Source organism: Oncorhynchus kisutch, linkage group LG29 (genome assembly GCF_002021735.2).
Source record: "Oncorhynchus kisutch isolate 150728-3 linkage group LG29, Okis_V2, whole genome shotgun sequence".
Classification (NCBI taxonomy): Eukaryota; Metazoa; Chordata; class Actinopteri; order Salmoniformes; family Salmonidae; genus Oncorhynchus; species Oncorhynchus kisutch.
The window spans coordinates 26,898,652-26,922,938 of NC_034202.2; the positions used below are offsets into that span (position 1 = coordinate 26,898,652).

General features: G+C 44.6%; 1 protein-coding gene across 4 annotated transcripts in view; it reads left to right on the forward strand.

Annotated features, from left to right (window-relative positions):
* LOC109873852 (amyloid-beta A4 precursor protein-binding family B member 3) overlaps window positions 1–22,414 on the forward strand; it is a 28,419-nt gene extending 6,005 nt beyond the window's left edge. The window contains exons 2-14 of one of the 4 annotated variants that reach the window (XR_004206185.1): window positions 9,773–9,960; window positions 10,071–10,144; window positions 12,168–12,219; window positions 14,324–14,473; window positions 15,181–15,308; window positions 16,131–16,136; window positions 17,836–17,950; window positions 18,067–18,154; window positions 18,291–18,374; window positions 19,124–19,239; window positions 19,447–19,626; window positions 19,891–22,168; window positions 22,202–22,414. Coding sequence is in view for 2 of the 4 variants with exons in the window: in XM_031809466.1 (XP_031665326.1) it covers window positions 9,773–9,960; window positions 10,071–10,144; window positions 12,168–12,219; window positions 14,324–14,473; window positions 15,181–15,308; window positions 16,131–16,136; window positions 17,836–17,950; window positions 18,067–18,154; window positions 18,291–18,374; window positions 19,124–19,239; window positions 19,447–19,626; window positions 19,891–20,118 (1,409 nt within the window). In the remaining 2 variants the exon portion in view is untranslated. Of the gene's footprint in view, window positions 1–9,772; window positions 9,961–10,070; window positions 10,145–12,167; window positions 12,220–14,323; window positions 14,474–15,180; window positions 15,309–16,130; window positions 16,137–17,835; window positions 17,951–18,066; window positions 18,155–18,290; window positions 18,375–19,123; window positions 19,240–19,446; window positions 19,627–19,890 lie in introns of all 4 variants that reach the window. The other 3 variants (XR_004206186.1, XM_031809466.1, XM_031809467.1) reach the window with 3 other exon arrangements.
* Window positions 22,415–24,287: the final 1,873 nt, after the last annotated feature.

Below are 24,287 nucleotides of genomic sequence, written 5' to 3' on the forward strand. Positions count from 1 at the left end.
TAGCTTCCCTTCTGTGTGATTGGAACATTAACCACCCTATCACCTTCCAGGACAGAGGCCTCAGTTCTACAATAGGAGGTCGTAATGGAGGCTTCACTGACATCAGATAATTCAATATTTCGGTAGAACAAATGCCATGATATACAGTATAGAGAAGATTATAAACTAGGTGAAAATAGCATGATAAGGGCATAACTTTAGAGATCACCATTTGAAATGGCCAGGTATTACTCTCCTGTATCATTAGTGTTGAGAGAATACACCAATACTTCATGGACTCCACTATTCAATAGAAAGCCATCTGAGTAAGAAAAGCCATTACAGATACATGCAAACAGTAAACAATGGCTATAGAGATGGAGCCATTGGAATAGAGTCTCTCGTAGTCTCCCATAGAGATGGAGCCATTGGAATAGTCTCTCATAGTCTCCCATAGAGATGGAGCCATTGGGATAGAGTCTCTCATAGTCTCCCATAGAGATGAAGCCATTGGAACAGTCTCTCATAGTCTCCCATAGAGATGGAGCCATTGGAATAGAGTCTCTCATAGTCTCCCATAGAGATGGAGCCATTGGAACAGTCTCTCATTGTCTCCCATAGAGATGGAGCCATTGGAACAGTCTCTCATAGTCTCCCATAGAGATGGATCCATTGGAACAGTCTCTCATAGTCTCCCATAGAGACCAAAAAAGCTGGACACTCACTCTGTACAAAAGTCAGTCAAAGAGGTATGATGATGCTATCTAGGAGAGGATTGGTGCCACTATCTTGGTGAATGAGGTCAGTTGAATGGAAGATGATGATTCACTGATTTTGATTGAGGTATTGTAATATGAGGATTATTCATCATCAGCCCTGGTGTCAGGTTTTATAATACCAAATACCTTGGCATAAGATACAAATTCAGCGTAGCAGTAAGAATCCAGCATAGCAGTAAGAACTCAGCGTAGCATTAAGAGATCAGTTTAGCAGTAAGCAGCATAGCAGTAAGAATCCAGCATAGCAGTAAGAACTCAGCGTAGCAGTAAGAACCCAACGTAGCAGTAAGAACCCATAGTGGCAGTAAGAACTCAGCGTAGCAGTAAGAACTCAGCATAGCAGTAAGAACTCAGCATAGCAGTAAGAACTCAGCGTAGCAGTAAGAATCCAGCATAGCAGTAAGAACTCAGCGTAGCAGTAAGAACTCAGCGTAGCAGTAAGAACCCAACGTAGCAGTAAGAACTCAGCGTGGCACTATGTCATGCCCTGGTCTAAGTATTTTGTGTTTTTCTTCATGTATTGGGTCAGGCCAGGGTGTGGCATGGGGTTTTTGTATTGTGGTGTGTTTTGTCTTGGGGTTTTGGTGTGTATGTATTGGGATTGTAGCTAGTGGGGTTATCTAGCAAAGTCTATGGCTGTCTGGAGTGGTTCTCAATCAGAGGCAGGTGTTTATCGTTGTCTCTGATTGGGAACCATATTTAGGCAGCCATATTCTTTGAGTTTGTCGTGGGTGATTGTCCTTAGTGTCCTCTATGTTAGTTTGCACCAGTATAGGCTGTTTCGGTTTTCGTTACGTTCTTTGTTTTGTAGTGTTTGTGTTTATTCGTGTTGTACGTTATTTCATTAAACATGGATCGCAATCTACACGCTGCAGTTTGGTCCGACTCTCCTTCACACCTAGAAAACCGTAACAGAATCACCCACCACCAACGGACCAAGCAGCGTGTCAACAGGCAGGAGCAGCCCAAAGAGGAGATGCGCTATAAGGATTTCTGGACATGGGAGGAAATCCTAAACGGAGAAGGACCCTGGGCTCAGCCTAGAGAATATCGCCGCCCCAAAGAAGAACTGGAGGCGGCGAAAGCGGGGAGGTGCTAGTATGAGGAGGCAGCACGGCGACTCGGAAGGAAGCCTGAGAATCAGCCCCAAAAAATTCTTGGGGGGGGGCTCAGGGAGAGTGTGGCAGAGTCAAGAGTCAGACCTGAGCCAACTCTCCCTGTTTATCGTGAGGAGCCAAGGAGGAGACCAGAACCAGAGCCGGTGTTGGAGGTGAGCGAAGCAGAGACTGTGAAGGAGTTAATGGGGAAATTGGAGGAGAGAGAAATGAGGGAGTTGCTGTGTTGGTGCTTTTTGCTTGGAATTCGCCCGACGGAACGTGTCGGGGATTTGATGGCACCTGGGTTAGCGCTCCATACTCGTCCTGAGGTGCGTGTTAGTCGGCTGGTGAAGTTGGTGCCAGCCTCACGCACCAGGCCTCCTGTGCACATCCCTAGCCTTGCACGTCCTGTGCCAGCACTGCTCTCAAGATCTCCAGTACGCCTTCACGGTCTAGCCCATCCTGTGCCACCTCCACACTCCAGCCCTCCGGTAGCAGCTCCCTGCACCAGGCTTCCTGTGCGTGTTCTCGGTTCAGTACCACCAGTACCAGCACCACGCATCAGGCCTACAGTGCGCCTCTCCAGTGCTGCCAGAGCCTTCCTCCTCTACAGCGCTGCTGGATTCTCCCGCCTGTTTAGCGGAGCCAGAGCCTTCCTCCTCTCCTGCGCTGCCGGAGTCTCCCGCCTATTCAGCGCTGCCAGAGCCTTCCTCCTCTACAGCGCTGCTGGATTCTCCCGCCTGTTTAGCACAGCCAGAGCCTTCCTCCTCTCCTGCGCTGCCGGAGTCTCCCGCCTTCCAGATCTGCCAGTCAACCAGACTCTTCCAGATCTGCCAGTCAACCGGACACTTCCAGATCTGCCAGTCAACCGGACTCTTCCAGATCTGCCAGTCAACCGGACTCTTCCAGATCTGCCAGTCAACCGGACTCTTCCAGATCTGCCAGTCAACCGGACTCTTCCAGATCTGCCAGTCAACCGGACTCTTCCAGATCTGCCAGTCAACCGGACTCTTCCAGATCTGCCAGTCAACCGGACTCTTCCAGATCTGCCAGTCGGCCAGGATCTGCCAGTCGGCCAGGATCTGCCAGTCAGCCAGGATCTGCTGAAACCACCAGCCAGCCAGGATCTGGTAGATCTACCTACCTGCCTGAGCTTCCTCTCACTCCTGAGCTTCCTCTCACTCCTGAGCTGCCTCAGTCCCGAGCTGTCCTTCAGTCCCGATCTGCTCCTCAGTCCAGTGGGGTTCTGGGTGAGGACTACTAGGCCATGGTCGGCGGCGAGGGTGGACTATCCAGGGACGCGAGGAGAGGGGACTAAGACATTGACTGAGTGGGTTCCATGTCCCGCGCCGGAGCCGCCACCATGGACAGACGCCCACCCGGACCTTCCCTATTGTTTTGAGGTGTGTTCGGGAGTCCGCACCTTAGGGGGGCGGTTCTGTCACGCCCTGGTCTAAGTATTTTGTGTTTTTCTTCATGTATTGGGTCAGGCCAGGGTGTGGCATGGGGTTTTTGTGTGTATGTATTGGGATTGTAGCTAGTGGGGTTATCTAGCAAAGTCTATGCCTGTCTGGAGTGGTTCTCAATCAGAGGCAGGTGTTTATCGTTGTCTCTGATTGGGAACCATATTTAGGCAGCCATATTCTTTGAGTTTGTCGTGGGTGATTGTCCTTAGTGTCCTCTATGTTAGTTTGCACCAGTATAGGCTGTTTCGGTTTTCGTTACGTTCTTTGTTTTGTAGTGTTTGTGTTTATTCGTGTTGTACGTTATTTCATTAAACATGGATCGCAATCTACACGCTGCAGTTTGGTCCGACTCTCCTTCACACCTAGAAAACCGTAACACAGTAAGAACTCAGCGTAGCAGTAAGAACTCAGCGTAGCAGTAAGAACCCAGCGTAGCAGTAAGGACTCAGCGTAGCAGTAAGGACTCAGCGTAGCAGTAAGGACTCAGCGTAGCAGTAAGGACTCAGCGTAGCAGTAAGGACTCAGCGTAGCAGTAAGGACTCAGCGTAGCAGTAAGGACTCAGCGTAGCTCCCAGTGTAGCAGTAAGGACTCAGCGTAGCACCCAGTGTAGCAGTAAGAACTCAGCGTAGCAGTAAGTGCGCATTTTAGCAGTAAGAACCCAGCGTAGCAGTAAGAACCCAGCGTAGCAGTAAGAACCCAGCGTAGCAGTAAGAACCCAGCGTAGCAGTAAGAACCAGCGTAGCAGTAAGAACTCAGCGTAGCAGTAAGAACTCAGCGTAGCAGTAAGAACTCAGCGTAGCAGTAAGAACTCAGCGTAGCAGTAAGAACTCAGCGTAGCAGTAAGAACTCAGCGTAGCAGTAAGAACTCAGCGTAGCAGTAAGAACTCAGCGTAGCAGTAAGAACTCAGCGTAGCAGTAAGAACTCAGCGTAGCAGTAAGAACTCAGCGTAGCAGTAAGTGCTCATTTTAGCAGTAAGTGCTCATTTTAGCAGTAAGCACCCAACGTAGCAGTAAGAACTCAGCGTAGTTGTAAGAACCTGCCTCCCACCTGTGCATCAGGGATTAGGACTAGGCTACATCACACAGACTCAGGATTAGGACTAGGCTACATCACACAGACTCAGGATTAGGACTAGGTTACATCACACAGACTCAGGATTAGGACTAGGCTACATCACACAGACTCAGGATTAGGACTAGGCTACATCACACAGACTCAGGATTAGGACTAGGCTACATCACACAGACTCAGGATTAGGACTAGGCTACATCACACAGACTCAGGATTAGGACTAGGCTACATCACACACTCATGTTTAGGACTAGGCTAAATCACACACTCATGTTTAGGACTAGGCTACATCACACACTCATGATTTGGACTAGGCTCTACATCACACAGACTCAGGATTAGGACTAGGCTCTACATCACACAGACTCAGGATTAGGACTAGGCTACATCACACAGACTCAGGATTAGGACTAGGCTCTACATCACACAGACTCAGGATTAGGACTAGGCTACATCACACAGACTCACGATTAGGACTAGGCTACATCACACAGACTCAGGATGAGTACTAGGCTACATCACACAGATTTAGGACTAGGCTACATCACACAGACTCAGGATTAGGACTAGGCTCTACATCACACAGACTCAGGATTAGGACTAGGCACATCACACACTCATGTTTAGTACTAGGCTACATCACACACTCATGTTTAGGACTAGGCTACATCACACACTCATGATTTGGACTAGGCTCTACATCACACAGACTCAGGATTAGGACTAGGCTCTACATCACACAGACTCAGGATTAGGGCTAGGCTACATCACACAGACTCAGGATTAGGACTAGGCTCTACATCACACAGACTCAGGATTAGGACTAGGCTCTACATCACACAGACTCAGGATTAGGACTAGGCTCTACATCACACAGACTCAGGATTAGGACTAGGTTACATCACACAGACTCAGGATTAGGACTAGGCTACATCACACACTCATGTTTAGTACTAGGCTACATCACACACTCATGTTTAGGACTAGGCTACATCACACACTCATGATTTGGACTAGGCTCTACATCACACAGACTCAGGATTAGGACTAGGCTCTACATCACACAGACTCAGGATTAGGGCTAGGCTACATCACACAGACTCAGGATTAGGACTAGGCTCTACATCACACAGACTCAGGATTAGGACTAGGCTCTACATCACACAGACTCAGGATTAGGACTAGGCTCTACATCACACAGACTCAGGATTAGGACTAGGTTACATCACACAGACTCAGGATTAGGACTAGGCTACATCACACAGACTCAGAATTAGGACTACGCTACATCACACAGACTCAGGATTAGGACTAGGCTACATAACACACTCATGTTTAGGACTAGGCTACATCACACACTCATGTTTAGGACTAGGCTACATCAAAACCTCATGATTTGGACTAGGCTCTACATCACACAGACTCAGGATTAGGACTAGGCTCTACATCACACAGACTCAGGATTAGGACTAGGCTACATCACACACTCATGTTTAGGACTAGGCTACATCACACACTCATGATTTGGACTAGGCTCTACATCACACAGACTCAGGATTAGGACTAGGCTACATCACACAGACTCAGGATTAGGACTAGGCTCTACATCACACAGACTCAGGATTAGGACTAGGCTCTACATCACACAGATTCAGGATTAGGACTAGGCTCTACATCACACAGACTCAGGATTAGGACTAGGCTCTACATCACACAGACTCAGGATTAGGACTAGGCTACATCACACAGACTCAGGATTAGGACTACGCTACATCACACAGACTCAGGATTAGGACTAGGCTCTAGCGTAGCAGTAAGAACCAGTAAGTGAACTCAGCGTAGCAGTAAGTGCTCATTTTAGCAGTAAGAACCCAACGTAGCAGTAAGGACCCAACGTAGCAGTAAGAACTCAGCGTAGCTGTAAGAACTCAGTGTAGCAGTAAGAACTCAGCGTAGCAGTAAGAACTCAGCGTAGCAGTAAAAACCTGCCTCCCACCTGTGCATCAGGGATTAGGACTAGGCTACATCACACAGACTCAGGATTAGGACTAGGCTACATCACACAGACTCAGGATTAGGACTAGGCTACATCACACAGACTCTGGATTAGGACTAGGCTACATCACAGACTCAGGATTAGGACTAGGCTACATCACACAGACTCAGGATTAGGACTAGGCGACATCACAGACTCACGATTAGGACTAGGCTACATCACACAGACTCAGGATTAGGACTAGGCTACATCACACATTCTCACGATTAGGACTAGGCTACATCAACCAGACTCAGGATTAGGACTAGGCTACATCACACAGTCTCATGGTTAGGACTAGGCTACATCACACAGACTCAGGATTCGGACTAGGCTCTACATCACACAGACTCAGGATTAGGACTAGGCTCTACATCACACAGACTCAGGATTAGGACTAGGCTCTACATCACACAGACTCAGGATTAGGACTAGGCTAAATCATACAGAGCCATTGTTCTGATCTCAAGAAGCAGAATTGGGAGGCAAGGCTATATACAACCTCAGCCATTGTGATATACAGTAATTGTTGGTGACAAGTATATTTGGTACATAGTAAACCTACTGGATTGTAATGTACAATTTATATTTTAAAGCAGAAAATTATTTTGGAACTGTCGTGCACTACTATGTCTCACTGATGCTAGTGCTTAGAATCCCTCCCTGTATGACTCATTGGTAATAACAGAAGGCAGGCTAAGATGGGAGAACTCTGTGGGAGAAGACTGACTAAAATGGGAGAACTCTGTGGGAGAAGGCAGGCTACATTAGGATAACTATGTGGGAGAAGTATGGCTAAAATGGGAGAACACTGGGAGAAGGCAGACTACATTAAGAAAACTCTGTCGGAGAAGGAAGGCGAAGATGGGAGAATTCTGTGGGAGAAGTCAGGCTAAGATGGGAGAATTTTGTGGGAGAAGGCAGACTAAGATGGGAGAACTCTGTGGGAGAAGGCAGACTACAATAGGAGAACTCTGTGGGAGAAGGCAGGCTAAGATGGGAGAACTCTGTGGGAGAAGGCAGGCTACATTAGGATAACTCTGTGGGAGAAGGCAGGCTAAGATGGGAGAACTCTGTGGGAGAAGGCAGGCTAAGATGGGAGAACTCTGTGGGAGAAGGCTGGCTAAGATGGGATAACTCTGGGAGAAGGCAGTCTAAGATGGGAGAACTCTGTGGGAGAAGGCAGACTAAGAAGGGAGAACTCTGTGGGAGAAGGCAGGCTAAAATAGGAGAACTCTGTGGGAGAAGGCAGACTAAGAAGGGAGAACTCTGTGGGAGAAGGCAGGCTAAAATAGGAGAACTCTGTGGGAGAAGGCAGACTAAGATTGGAGAACTCTGTGGGAGAAGGCAGGCTAAGGTGGGAGAACTCTGTACCAAATTGTCTCCTCTAGTGGCCATGTTCTCAGGGCTGAGATGAATTACAATTATGCACACAGCTTCATCATCCCCCGAAGATGCTGCACTGACTGACCCATCAATCAGCCGGTGAAATGTGCTGAATAGTGGTGTCATCCAGAGGCTGGTCCAGTCCTTAGCACCATGCCCAGGAGGCCCGCCTGTCTACCTGCCTGCCTAAAAAAAAACTATAAAGCCTGGAGAGTTCTGCCTCCCATCTTTCTCTAACACTGTTGTCTCATTGATTTTCTCTCCCTGTAACAGTGTTCAGCTGATCTGTTCCTGGGTCTAATCTTCTCATGCTGTCCATCCCAGGGATGTGTGGTGTTGTTTTTCATTGTCAGACACAAGGGTGACCAGGGTTAAACAGCGAGATGAATGGGGATGAGATGTACAAGGCATAAAATCATGTAAAATTAGCAATAAATGATAGAAAAACTGGCATAAATGATTTTTGCATGATTGATTTAGCACCTATTTGATTTAGCCTCTATTTGATTTAGCACCTATTTGATTTAGCACCTATTTGATTTAGCACCTATTTGATTTAGCCTCTCTTTGGTTTAGCCTCTCTTTGATTTAGCCTCTCTTTGGTTTAGCCTCTCTTTGATTTAGCCTCTATTTGGTTTAGCCTCTCTTTGATTTAGCCTCTATTTGGTTTAGCCTCTCTTTGATTTAGCCTCTCTTTGATTTAGCCTCTATTTGGTTTAGCCTCTATTTGGTTTAGCCCCTCTTTGATTTAGCCTCCCTTTGATTTAGCCTCTCTTTGATTTATCCTCTATTTGATTTATCCTCTATTTGGTTTAGCCTCTATTTGATTTAGCCTCTATTTGATTCAGACTCTATTTGATTCATCCTCTATTTGGTTTAGCCTCTATTTGGTTTAGCCCCTCTTTGATTTATCCTCTATTTGGTTTAGCCCCTCTTTGATTTATCCTCTATTTGGTTTAGCCTCTATTTGATTTAGCCTCTATTTGATTTAGCCTCTAATTGATTTAGCCTCTATTTGTTTTAGCCCCTCTTTCTCTCTCGTTCCGTGATAACAGCGAGAAAACTGTGGCATGCTGCTGAGAGAGAAACACCCATGCCTAGGCAAACCTGTCCCAAATGACACCCTATTCCCTATGTAGTTCCTGGTCAAAAGTAGTGCTCTACATAGGGAATAGTGTTCCATTTAGGATGCTGTCCTCGTGTCACTTCTGACCCACTTCTTGCATTCTATCTCTTTTTTTGTTGTTGTTCACCACTCCATTCACCCAGCTCTCCTTCGAGCTAAGCACATTGAGTTAATGGCAGAATTAGTCCAAACCATATTGAAGTGTCCAAAGAAATCACTCTTCGTCTGCTGAGCATAAGGTCTTTTTCTCTCCCATCACATCTTTTAATTGAGTCTTTATGTCTCTACTCCTCTCTGCACATTTTAAATAATTGATCTCCTGATTTACATATTCATTTGCCCTTCCAAACACAAATCTGTCCCATCGCATATTCAGTGTTAGGGGAAAACAAAGGAGCCGAGCCTCAGACACTAGTTTTGCCAGCCAGCCCTGTGTGATGCAGAGGGACTGTTCTGAATTCTACTCTGGTAATTGGTAGATTTATCATGTGGCCAGAGGATCTCACACGCCCTACTGTGCTCTCCTCTGCCGGTCACGTGTAACAGGGCCGTGAGAGCAAGGCCAGCCGTGGAGCTTACATAGGCTTTAGATTGGGTGAGGCTAATGCTAGATGCCGATGGGATGCAGCCCGCTGTGTACGAGAGACCTCAAAGAGCTATGTTTATGGTAGAGCCAGCCGCCATAATGAACATAATGAAATATTGACCTGACACTACTGTTACATTTTGACACCAAAATGCACTGCAATATTGGCCATGAGTGCTTCTTCATTAAGATGACTTACTGTCACCTGTCATCATTGTGCTTCCTACCTGTTCTGTGTTCTTCAGACAATATTTGGAACGACCCAAGCCTTGATTTGGACTCTGACCTACCGTCAGGGTGGCGCACCATCCGGGACAGCACTGGCACCTATTACTGGCACGTGGCCACTGGCGCCACCCAATGGCAGCACCCGTCCTACAGCACTGAGGAGGACCAGAACTCCATCAATGGCATCACTGCCGCGGACATCAAGGTTAGGGCTTCAACTTCTAAATAAAGTTCAGTCTCACCGTTTGACTTTCTGTCCTTTATTCTGAATGTGGTGCCATCACCTCTAATATTGTCTCTTGTCCTCTTTTCCAGAGCCTGGAGGCTGGGGGCAGACGTGAATCAAGGGCAAGGCTGACAGAGAGCCCATTGGCCTCCATAAATGACAGGTAGTCTTTCAAAATCCTCTGCAGACCCAAACCAACACTCATTCACCTGCGCAAGCCCTGTAGCCTTGTTACTGGGTTATGCTATCCACGATGATAGTACGAGTAATGACGAGTAATGACTACATTTCAGTTGTGTGATGAAGGTTATTCTACAAGGTGACTGGGTTGACTACATTTCAGTTGTGTGATGAAGGTTATTCTACAAGGTGACTGGGTTGACTACATTTCAGTTGTGTGATAAAGGTTATTCTACAAGGTGACTGGGTTGACTCCATTTCAGTTGTGTGATGAAGGTTATTCTACAAGGTGACTGGGTTGACTACATTTCAGTTGTGTGATGAAGGTTATTCTACAAGGTGACTGGGTTGACTACATTTTAGTTGTGTGATGAAGGTTATTCTACAAGGTGACTGGGTTGACTCCATTTCAGTTGTGTGATGAAGGTTATTCTACAAGGTGAATGTGTTGAAGATGTAATCAAATGAGAGGGTTAGTGTTTTGGATGTATTCTCTCTCTCTCTCTTAATCTGTTCGATGGCTCCATGGCTCGTGATGGCTTCACTGGCCTGGAAATGTGGCAGATCACATATCCCTATGCCTTCTGGAATACTTCCCCCACTATTCCATTCTCTGTGTTCTGATCTGAGGCCTGCCATATTTGTCCCCAGGCTGATAAAGTCAGGAATAGATAAATCCTCTGAGATTTAGGCCCTAGTTCAGCACCACACTACATCATATCATTATTACAGTTCAGCCATTGTACCATGATCTGAATACATACAAGCGATTAGGGAAAATACTGTTTGATGTAGTTCCTGAGGATGAGTCTTCACCATCTGTGGCACGTCTGAGTTCTTAGGTTTCTTTAGCATAGACCGACCGGTTGGCTGATAAGATCAAAAATGCTGCATGCGCATCGATGTGGCCGGAAGCCGTGCTTTGTTATGATTCTGAATGGTCATATCGCTAGCGACCATGAAAGGAGCAGCCTTGTGGGGAATCGTAGGTGGCTCGTTTCAGCTTGCATATTTCATTGATACCATGTTTTGACTGATGTCGTGTCTATGGCTAAGATTCGCTAGCTAGCTGTAACGATGTATTTGAGAGACAACAAGTGCTCATTGTGCAAATGTATTTATGTTTTCAATAAACATTGGAGACTAAATCTAGTTTTCACGTTGTCAACATTCTAAGCTAACCCTGTCTGTTTTGCCGCCTCGTTTTTGTTGCTAAACAACCAACCCGTCTATACAGCAAGGTCAAACCTGTTAGGTCAAATGCATCTTAGATCACCTTGATGGTTGTTCATAGGTTCTTTAATATTATGTATAGCTACCTTGCCTTTACCATTAAGGGTAAAAGCACTTAACAATTCAATTATCTGAAGTAATTTTATTTTAGCAGCCCCTTGAGGGACCCTGTGTTAATGAGCCCACCAATAAACACAGTCCCTGCTGCAGTGATTATGTGTTGAATCAGGATGCATTTGACACAGGGGAGCTTAATGTTCTGTATGGACAGAGATTGTGGAGAATAGTGAAACTCAGTTCACTGAGCGTACCATCAAGAAATGCATAGGTCTAATAATGGACACTTTATCTTATCCTGCTCTGCTTCATCAAATAGTTTAATGGAAAGAGAGGGAGAGTCTTGGGCCCCTGGTTGCAGGAATAGTAGCCTCTTGGGATTGTCTCCAGTCAGCTGTATCAGGGAGGTAAATGTCTAACAACTCCACCTCTGAGTCAGCCGGTGTGAGGGGGGTCAGAAAAGCTCTCTGTTTATTTTTTATCATCCATGACCCACTCAACAGCTGTTTCCCCATCAAAAGGAAAGGCTTTACTTTCAAAGTCAAACACAAACAAACAGATGAACAAAGAACTAGATTATAACATCGTGTAATACGCCATACCAAACAGCATCTTACAGGGCAGCAGGGAGGGATGCAGAAAAGGCAACAGACTCATTTGTGCTGTCGTGGTGGTAATCCTTCATGTCATTTGATTGTTCTGCTAATCTCCCACAGGGTCTCCTGGCAGGACGATTATTTCTGCACCAACATTGATCCTGACTCCAAGGTAGAGTGGGCTTTGATGTTGTCCAAACCATAGAAATACAGTAGAATCCTTAGAACGGGCCATTCATTTGAGACAAGCCTGTTCTATAGATTACATTTCTATGGTCCAAATCCCTCTTCTTCTGCACTCAACCAAAACAGCAGGTACTGACCAATAACATCCATACCCAAGACCAATTTCAGGGGGGTAAACACTTCTGTGCTCCTCCAGAGAATACTAATCTATTTTAGCTGATTTTTAACTCTTAACACTATTTTCTATAATTTATTATTCAAGGGTTAAAAGTGACCACATTTATAATGTTAGCTTTGATCAATATATTTGTGTTGTTGTTCAGGCTAGGCAGCTCTTAGAGGAATTCCTATACCATGTCCACTAAAAATACTTGAGAGTCATCTCTTGAATCAGGCAAGGAGCCGTGTTGATGGACTGTAGATACATTAAATACATTATATAGAGGCATCATGTTGATATACTGTAGATACAATAAATACATTATATAGAGGCATCATGTTGATATACTGTAGATACAGTAAATACATTATATAGAGGCATCATGTTGATATACTGTAGATACAGTAAATACATTATATAGAGGCATCATGTTGATATACTGTAGATACAGTGAATACATTATATAGAGGCATCATGTTGATGGACTGTAGATACATTAAATACATTATATAGAGGCATCATGTTGATATACTGTAGATACATTAAATACATTATATAGAGGCATCATGTTGATATACTGTAGATACAGTGAATACATTATATAGAGGCATCATGTTGATGGACTGTAGATACATTAAATACATTATATAGAGGCATCATGTTGATATACTGTAGATACAGTGAATACATTATATAGAGGCATCATGTTGATATACTGTAGATACAGTGAATACATTATATAGAGGCATCATGTTGATATACTGTAGATACAGTGAATACATTATATAGAGGCATCATGTTGATATACTGTAGATACAGTGAATACATTATATAGAGGCATCATGTTGATATACTGTAGATACAGTAAATACATTATATAGAGGCATCATGTTGATGGACTGTAGATACATTAAATACATTATATAGAGGCATCATGTTGATATACTGTAGATACAGTAAATACATTATATAGAGGCATCATGTTGATGGACTGTAGATACTGAACACGCTGTACATTATTATTTAGTCTGAATCATGTTGATATATCCTGTAGATACTGAACACGCTGTACACCATTATCTAGTCTGAATCATGTTGATATACTGTAGATACTGAACACGCTGTACATTATTATCTAGTCTGAATCATGTTGATATACTGTAGATACTGAACACGCTGTACATTATTATCTAGTCTGAATCATGTTGATATACTGTAGATACTGAACACGCTGTACATTATTATCTAGTCTGAATCATGTTGATATACTGTAGATACTGAACACGCTGTACATTATTATCTAGTCTGAATCATGTTGATATACTGTAGATACTGAACACGCTGTACACTTTTATCTAGTCTGAATCATGTTGATATACTGTAGGTACTGAACACGCTGTACACTTTTATCTAGTCTGAATCATGTTGATATACTGTAGATACTGAACACGCTGTACACTTTTATCTAGTCTGAATCATGTTGATATACTGTAGGTACTGAACACGCTGTACATTATTATCTAGTCTGAATAGTCTCTGCTTATTCCCTTCTCTCTGTCTCCTCCCCACCTCTACCCCCCACTCCTCTCCCTCCTGGGTCTGTTGGCATGGTATGGTGTGGTTCTGTTCATATGGTGTGCTGTGGTTGTGTTGGCATGGTGTGGTGTGTTTGTGCTGGCATGGTGTGATTGTGTTGGCATGGTGTGGTGTGGTTTTGCTGGCATGGTGTGATTGTGTTGGCATGGTATGGTGTGGTTTTGCTGGCATGATGTGATTGTGTTGGCATGGTGTGCTGTGGTTGTGCTGGCCTGGTGTGATTGTGTTGGCCTGGTGTGGTTGTGCTGGCATGGTGTGGTTGTGCTGGCATGGTGTGATTGTGTTGGCATGGTGTGGTGTGGTTGTGCTGGCATGGTGTGGTTGTGTTGGTCAGTGTTTTGCAGTGCGCTCCCTAGGCTGGGTGGAGATTCCAGAGGAGGAGCTGATCCCGGGGAAGAGCAGTCTGGCTGTCAATAACTGCATCCAGCAGCTGTCCAGCAGCAAGGCAGAGGGCCGCGATGACACACTGGGCGCCTGGGGAGAGGTGAGAAAGGCGACATGAGGGGGGGGGGGGGGGGGGGGGGGGGGGAGTCTCTGTCCTCCCTTTCCTCTCTGTCCTCCCGGTCCTCCCTGTCTTCTCTGTCCTCTCTGTCCTCCCTTTCCTCTCTGTCCTCCCTTTCCTCTCTGTCCTCCCTGTCCTCTCTGTCTTCTCTATCCTCCCTGTCCTCCCTTTCCTCTCTGTCCTCTCTGTCTTCTCTGTCCTCCCTTTCCTCTCTGTCCTCCCTGTCCTCTCTGTCCTCCCTTTCCTCTCTGTCTTCTCTGTCCTCTCTGTCCTCCCTTTCCTCTCTGTCCTCCCTTTCCTCTCTGTCCTCTCTGTCTTCTCTGTCCTCCCTGTCCTCTCTGTCCTCTCTGTCTTCCCTGTCCTCTCTGTCCTCCCTTTCCTCTCTGTCCTCCCTATCCTTTCTGCCCTCTCTGTCCTCCCTTTCCTCTCTGTCCTCTCTGTCTTCTCTGTCCTCCCTTTCCTCTCTGTCCTCTCTCTCCTCTGTCCTCCCTTTCCTCTCTGTCTTCTCTGTCCTCCCTGTCCTCTCTGTCCTCCCTTTCCTCTCTGTCCTCTCCGTCCTCACTTTCCTCTCTGTCTTCTATGTCCTCTCTGTTCTCCCTGTCCTCTCTGTCTTCCCTGTCCTCTCTGTTCTCCCTGTCTTCTCTCATCTCTCCCTGTCCTCTCTGTCCTCTCTCCCTGTCCTCTCCCAGGGCCAGGACATGATGATGGTTCTGAAGAAGGATACCCTCAGCCTGATGGACCCAGTGGACCGCAGCCTTCTCCACTGCCAGCCTATCACTGACATCCGCGTGTGGGGCGTGGGCTGCAACAATGGCAGGTGGGCCAACCTGGGAAACGTATTGGGAAATACTCCCCAGTCCTCTCACCTTCTCTTTTTGTTATGGTCAGTGTTGATACCTGAAGTTACATGTTGAAATACGGTACAATATGGTGAACCAACTAAGCACAATGATCTTGGGTTGATGGTCAGGGAAGACTGTTTAAAGGTTGTGTTATTGTTTATACTTGATGACATGGAAATATTCCATTGAAGGAAGTAAATCATTTATAAATGAGTGTTTTTATATGGGCTACACAGCCTTGGGTTTGGTTGGTAATTCAGCGTAGCAGACATGTCAGGTCTATTGTAGTACACTGGGAGTTGAGTGCGTCTGAGGGCAGTTATATTTGGCTCTGTTCTTGCTGGAGAAAATTAATGCATTGACCTATTGGCAGTGTCAGTGGTACTACGTCTCAGACGCCGGCTGAGTAGAATAGACTAGCCCCGAGGAAGAGACATGCAAGGGTAGAGAATTAGAATTAGTAATTTTTTTGTCTTTTTTATTTAACCTTTATTTAACTAAGCAAGTCAGTTAAGAACAAATTCATATTTACAATGACGGCCAAACCCAGACGACGCTGGGCCAATTGTGCGCCGCCCTATGGGACTCCCAATCACGGCCGGATGTGATACAGCCTGGACACAGAAGTACTGAAACTAGTGAAAATAAGTCAGTACAGCAGTGCCCAATTGGTACTGACAGTAGGCTATATTGTATGAGGATCGTAGTTATGAAGCAATACAACCGTTTTGTCTCCTAGTTAAGGTAGTTGTAATAATGAACTTTCTTTCTTTTTTAAATGCCACTCATGAAAACAGAGACAGGTAATCACTCTTTTCTTGGTCAACTAATTTTCTGTTGACATCCCATGTGTGACTTTGCCAGCTTGCATCAGGGTCTCAAGAAGAAGAGCTCAGTGCTCCAGTAGGTCCGGCGTACTTTCTATAGTCCTGCTCTGTATTATTGCCTCATCAATAATGTAACATGCGTCTGCCGACGTGTTTCTCATGCACGTTCAAAGAAACACGTCTATTTCTTTCTCCATTTCTATCGACCGTTCTGTCTTATGCAGTGTATGTACCAAGCACTTCTGTCCTTGTCTCAGAACAAATGCCCGCCCAGCCTTATTTCAGACTGTTGTCTTGCACTATTCCCAATTGAATACTGCTGATGATTGAGCTATAATGTGAGAATCATAATGGACTATCTTCCTGGGGTCAATTCTGCTCAAACTCCATAATGATTGCATTCCTCTGAGAGCTGAATGGAGGATGCATCTATGTGTAAATTAATGTAACAGACTTTTCTACAACAGTTGGATGGGCCTTTGTGAAGATAAATGGACAAGGAGAGCTTGCTGGGTCATGTCCAAATGATCAGCCCCCCCCCCCCCCGTGCCTTAGCCAAGTGTCCTTCCTTTCTGCTGTGCCAACCAGGGTCGAGCTGCAAGGTCACATCTGCCACTGTGACAAATGATCTTCATTTACACCTGGCTTCAATGTATTACACCCCAACAAAAGACGGATTATTGTCATAAAACAACTCCCGTTCCACTGTGGATGGAATACAGAATATTGTACGCACACACACACACACACACACACACACACACATCTTACCGTTTTTTGACACACCGCTGATGCCAAAGGGAAGCTCATCTGGAATATCTGAACTCAATATTTGAGTTCCTTTCCCAGGCATCAGCACATTCCGGTGTGCCAGAGCCGTGGCCTACAAAACAGCACTGTTGCTCCTGATCGTTTTAAGTGGGGAAACCCACTGAGGATGTTACAGGGACAATAGAGAGAATTACACCTCGGCAACACTCACCGAGCCATTTCCCATTTAGCAGCTGCACATTGGACACAGAACAGTTCTTCATTTACTAACTATGTGTCAGAGAGTTTACAGTACAATGTCAGTTGGGTGCTTTTGCTCTGATATGTGATTACAGGATAATGTCCCTTTCTGATATAAGAACTTGGTTACAGAGCAATACATTCCCTGTCCATGTTGCTTAACGTGCTGAGAATAATGTCTGTCCATATGGATCCCTGGTATTTATAGACCTCTGATATCTGACACTGCCTGGTCCTGTCAGCTCCTGAGGGACGATGCCTGAGGTCACCCCCCCCCCCACCTCTTCTAAAATATGAGCCAGAGTAACTGATAGTATCAATGTTAAAAATAGTCTGTGTTGTCTGTCTTCAGTGCTCAGTTGCTTAGTAGTCGTTTGATGATTGTGCGCTTGATCAAACAAACTGATGATACTGGCTGGTGCACCGTTGGCTTTAGTTCAGTGTGCTAACGCAGTGATGTAGGACTAGTGCAGAAGATGTGTGTTCAATATGGCTTTCAATTCCTTTCCATTCTCTAGTCATACTAATGGAATTATATTGTTATACATACAGTACCAGATCGCCAGGTGAAGCAGGAAGTCAGCTATCCCCTCCACAATCCAGACCTATAGATAGTGCCTCTACTCTGTGTTAATCTATGCTGTTGTGTTCTGTTCCTTTCCAGAGACTTTGCCTTCGTGGCCAGTGACAAAGACACCTGTATGCTGAAGTGCCACGTGTTTCGCTGTAAAGCCCCAGCAAAAACCATTGCCACGGCTTTGCACAAAATGTGCTCAAAGGTAACCACAAAGTGAAGCATAGGAGGTGGTTTAACACCCCTTTAGTCCACTGTAGTAGTTTAGGTTCATTCTAGAGTGAGCCAGTGTGAATGCTGTGTCTGTGTGTATGTGTCCAGATCATGGCAGAGAAGACCACAAGAAGCCCATCTATGGCCCGCTCCCTCACCATGGCGACCATCTCCCCTGAGGACCTGCCACGCCAAGGTACAGTAGGTCACAGAGACCTTCAGTTCCAGTCTGTAGGCGTTTTCTCAGTGGAGCAATGTCCAGTTTATACAAGTTATCAACTCCATAATATGGTAAATCATATGACGTTTTGATTCTTATGTTTTTACTGCAGTGGACTTCGTGGATGCAATGAGGCAGAGGGTGCAGAAGTTTGAGGTGCAGTACATCGGAAACCTGCCCGTCTCCAGGGCAATGGGTACTGTATTCTAATCTAGTCTATTATTAAACTGGCAAAATACCATCACATTTTTTATTATATTTATTTATTAAACTAGCTCAAAGAAGAAAGACAAGCTTCTCCTTCCTATAACAACCTTGAGACTCAACAGGGGAACACAAGATCTGTGATGTCTCATCAACAGATATGGAGGATTAGACAGCAGCCAAGACTCACAGGCATGTTTGAAATTGTGTTTGGATCATTTAAGAGACAGAGGACATCGTCTCATTATTATCAGCAAATGCGCCGAGTCACGTTGTGATTGTGAAGCTAGCGCTCAGGGTCACTCTGTCAGTTGGCAGTCCCTTAGGCGAGGCGCTGTATTCACTACAATCTCCAAAACGGTAGCATCCATCAAGGTGCCCTGCCTGCCTGCTGTTAGCTGGACCTGCTGACAGACCGACATAGAGCTTGTCCCAGATGCTTAATGTCTGGGGTATTATAGTCCACTGAGGTGTTCTTAATAGTGATGACAAGCCATTTGTCCTAATTTGAGATCACACACCTTTGCTATATTTTAACAATCACTGGAAGTTTGGCAAGGAAATCAGTTTGGTACAACGCAAAAGTCCTTGAAACTCTGAGCATGTTCTCTCACAACAGAAAAGAGCAGAGAATACCACTAGAAGACCATCTATGGTTTTACCTCGCTTTTGGAGGTCACTGTGGCTGTGTTGTTGCTGAAGCAGCTGTATTAAGGTCCTCTATGTGGGACCCTCTGGCAGGTATGGAGGTGCTGAACCGGGCCATAGAGAGCATCATGAACACCTCAGACAGTGACGATTGGGAGCCCATCGTCATCCACATCTCTGACAGTGTCCTGTCACTCTGGAAAGGAGAGGTGAGGAGGAGAAATCAGGAAACCTGTAAACACTGGTGGTCAGACCAACCAATGAAATTACTAAATTTCTCTGGCTACCTGTTGTTTCTCTCACTTTTTAAAAAACCTTTGTTTCTCTCTCTATTTCCCTCTCTCTCTCTCACTTTCTCTTTCTCTCTCTCTCCCTCTCTCTTTCTTTCTCTACCTTCTCTATGATTTCTCTTTCAGGATGGAGATGATCCATTTTGGGAATGTCAAGTGCGTTTGTTGACTTTTCTGGGTGTGGGGCATGATACACACACCTTTGCAGTGATAGTGGACGGCGGGACACAGCGGTTTGAGTGTCATGTTTTCTGGTGTGAGCCAGACGCAGGGATCATCTCTGAGGCTGTGCAGGCTGCGTGCATGGTGAGTCACTTAGTTAGGGGTCCCCCTGAAGGATGAAACTCAGTAATGGAGAACCAGTGGACAAAATGGCTTCTGTAGACAAGCTGGCATGATAAATACTTGAATTTATACATGCTATCATGGCTGAATGATTCATATTTCAAAGGGAATTGGCAGAGAATGGTAGAGAATGTCATGGAGACATGACTCATTTACGGTGTCTTTCTAACATGAAGAGGGACATTATGGTCACTGCTTAAGATGACTCCATTGTGTCCCCTGCAGGTCCAGTACCAGAAGTGCTTGGTAGCCCAGACTCCACCACCCAGGTCCAAAATGTGGCGGGCGGGTTCCAAGGTGAAGCGGGCCAACTCCATGGACGGCTTCAGTTTTCCAGCTCCCCGTCACCAAGGACTGTCCCCGCCCAAGGCTGGCTCCTCCACCACCAAAAAGGGCATGCTGGCGTTTTTTGAGACTTTCAGAAATAAACAGTCAGCCGTTTCCACACCATAGCAACCAGATAGGGTGGGAGGGGATGGGAAGGGAAGGGAAGGGAAGGGAAGGAAGGAAGGAAGGAAGGAAGGAAGGAAGGAAGGAAGGAAGGAAGGAAGGAAGGAAGGAAGGAAGGAAGGAAGGAAGGAAGGAAGGAAGGAAGGAAGGAAGGAAGGAAGGAAGGAAGGAAGGAAGGAAGGGGAGTTGAGTAAAGGGAGGGAGCGAAGGGGGTAGGGAGGGAGTTAGTTGAGTAAAGGGTTGCATATCAGATTTAGGGGAATAGTAGAATGAGGAGTTAGAGGCAGGACAATACAGATGTAACCAGTCATTTGAATGTGAAGTTTGAAGGCTAGCTGAGTTTCTATTTTACCAGGCAGGGATGGCCATTATCTTAAACAAAACAAACTGGCAGCATTTCTGCTTCTACTGTGTTTTTGTGAGTATACAACATATCTTATTTAGGCTGGTTTGTGGTACAGTAACATGGAGGTGCTGTACTCTCACATTCCATACCTTGTTTAAGTCACTAGGATCTAAACTTGTACTTTTATGACAAACTACAAACAAATACACAACAATAACCCCTTGCTTCTAAGTGAAACATACAGTATCAAAAACATATGGTGCAATAATGGACAACTCTTTAATATAGTTTTCTGGTATTGAACATCAGCTAAATGTAACAGTGACTTGATTCTTGTACAATTAATGTAGTTAGAAAGGTTATATTAGCTACATATACTGTTCTTTCTAATAAATGTAAAGTGATCTTTAACTTCAAATATATACATCACAGTGTGTCAACCTTATAGCTTTATAGTCCTTCTGGCAGTTGACAACAAAAAGTCCTCTAATGTGAGATTAGTCGTCATAAAGATGGGACATAAGATATCACACTATATATTCCTCCATTATTGTAATTAGACATCATGACAAAATGGAGAATTAGACCGTTGAACATCCTAGGCCCCAGTATGTCAACAGAAAATGAAGACCAACCGGATCCGGGCTTTGGTCCAACTCTCTATTTTGATGCAACATACTCAGACAGAATCCCTTTAGCTAAAAGTGGTGCCAGTCCTACAGTGGCCTTCCCATTAAAGAGAAAGAGTTTCAGTTCTGAAAAAAAGTTTGTGTTAGGACATACAACACAACAAGCTTTGTGAAAGTGTTAAACAAAGGCTTAGATTTGTTTTAAACGGGGAGAGTGTTATTTCAATCCAACAGTTTGCTTGAAACCCCTTAAAGCTTTACAGAAGCGCTGCATGCTTTCGGACATGCTTGGGAATGAAATGCTTTGCTCAGGTACTTTCCATGCTATTGGCGATTAAAAAAAATATATATATATATATATATATTGGCTCTCACAAGTAAAAGTGAAAACACTTAGAAATCAGGTCAATGACTAAACTCTAAATGCAACCAGTCACCACCACTGAAAGCTTGTTCCTATTGGAGGATATACTAAACAGCATTTTCACGAGAGGAAACACCAACAACGAAAAACATTTTTTTTATCACTATTGTGATTCACCCCAAAATAAAAACTTATTTGCACTTCATTGAATGAAATATGTTAGGGGTTATCAACAGTTTGTGGGGTGAAAGGCACTTGGTTTAATGCATGCTGATTTTCTAAGTAATTTGCAATAGTAGGCCCACATTATATATATGATATATATATATATGAAACACTTGGACACAAAAAGAATGGCACTTCAGAGAGGTCATGCTATATGTTACTGATATGCAACTGCACCTTGCTCATTCTAAACATCTATTATATAACAAAACAACTCAGGTCTCCTTATTAAGGATCATGTCAAAGTTGGGGAAATTAAAAGGCAGAGCTTTGTCATATAAGAACATGAATGGAGAAGTGATATCCTTATTATCCAGGAGAATTAGTTAGGGGCATTGGTTAGAGGTAGTGTCATAGGTCATGTAGCATTGGTTAGAGGTAGTGTCATAGGTCATGTAGCATTGGTTAGAGGTAGTGTCATAGGTCATGTAGCATTGGTTAGAGGTAATGTCATAGGTCATGTAGCATTGGTTAGAGGTAATGTCATAGGTCATGTAGCATTGGTTAGAGGTAATGTCATAGGTCATGTAGCACCTTGAGAAAATGTTGTTTTTGTAAATAAACTAGTAAATAAATATGTCTCTCTATATATTTGCAGTACTTTAGCACAGAAGAAAATAGGATGTCATGTAAATGCTATTTTTTTTAATTGTGATTATTTCGCACAGTTGTATCTAACTAGGTCCACATTGTGGTGGTCTATGCTGGAATAATAAATTGCTCGTAAATCCTGTTCTTTTCTGTTTCCTGTGTGTGACATTAATCAAAGTTTAACTTCAACTCCTCTTACATGATTCCATATGTGTTATTTCATAGTTTTGATGTCTTCAATATTATTCTACAATGTAGAAAATAGTAAAAATAAAGAAAAACCCTTGAATGAGTAGGGGTGTCCAAACTTTTGACTGGTACTGTATATTTTTAGACTGCAAATTGACCGCAAGAAGCCCAAACAGCTATAATATTAGACTAAAACCTTGATTACATTTGGGGACATTGCACTGCGTAGGGTGCTGGTTTTTTGGATGTTAAAACGGGTGCTCATTCAAAATCCCATGACACTTATTGTAAGAGTAGGGGTGTTCATCCCAGTGTCATGGCTAAATTCACAACCTGGCCACATTCCATCATGGCCATCTAATAATCCTCCTCATTCTTATTTGGCATACAGTGCATTCAGAAGGTATTCAGACCCCTTGACTTTTTCCACATGTTGTTACGTTACAGCCTTTATCATTAAATGGATAAAATATTGTTTTTATTCATCAATCTACACACAAAAACAGTTTTTAGATTTTTTTTGCCAAATTAATATTTTTTTTTAACCAGAAATACCTTATTGACTTAAGTATTCAGACCCTTTGCTATGACACTCGAAATTGAGCTCAGGTGCATCCTGTTTCTGTTATTCATCCTTGAGATGTTTCTACAACTTGATTGGAGTCCACCTGTGGTAAATTCAATGTAATGGACATGATTTGGAAAGGCACACACCTGTCTATGTAAGGTCCCACAGTTGACAGTGCATGTCAGAGGAAAAACGAATCCAGGAGATGCAAGGATTTGTCCGTAGAGCTCCGAGACAGGATTGTGTCGAGGCACAAATCTGGGGAAGGGTACCAAAAAATTGCCAAACTGAGCAATTGGTGAGAAGGGCCTTGGTCAGGGATGTGACCAAGAACCTGATGGTCACTCTGAAAGATATCAAGAGTTCCTCTGTGGAGATGGGAGAGGCTTCCAGAAGGACAACCATTTCTGCAGCACTCCACCTATCAGGCCTTCATGGTAGAGTGGCCAGACGGAAGTCATTCCTCAGTAAAAGGCACATGACAGCCCGCTTGGAGTTTGCCAAAAGGCACCTAAAGGACTCTCAGACCATGAGAAACAAGATTTCTCTGGCCTGAATGCCAAGTGTCACATCTGGTGGAAACCTGGCACCATCCTTTTGGTGAAGCATGGTGGTGGCAGCATCATGCTATGGGGATGTGTTTCAGCAGCAGGGACTGGGAGACTAGTCAGAAATGAGGGAAAGATGAATGGAGCAAAGTACAGAGAGATCCTTGATGAAAACCTGCTCCAGAGCGCTCAGGACCTCAGACTGGGCGAAGGTTCACCTTCCAACAGGACAACGACCCTAAGCACACAGCCAAGACAATGCAGGAGTGGCTTCGGGACAAGTCTCTGAATGTCCTTGAGTGGCCCAGCCAGAGCCTGGACTCGAACCCAATTGAACATCTCTGGAGAGGCGCTCCCCATCCATCCTGACAGAGCTTGAGAGGATCTGCAGAGAGGAATGGGAGAAACTCCCCAAATACAGGTGTGCCAAGCTTGTAGCGCCATATATGTATTTTTGATATAAATGTGGATAAATGTCTAAAAAACATTTTTTGCTTTGTCATTATGGGGTATTGTGTGGAGATTGATGAGGGGATTTAAAAAAAAAAAAAAAAACACTTTAGAATAAGGCTGTAACGTAACACAATGTGGGAAAAGTCAAGGGGTGTGAATACTTTCCGAATGCACTGTATATCACTCTTCACCTCTCCACCTGACGGCTGATGTGTGGTGAGCGTTCTGACACAAAAAGGGTTGCCGTGCATCACTGAGG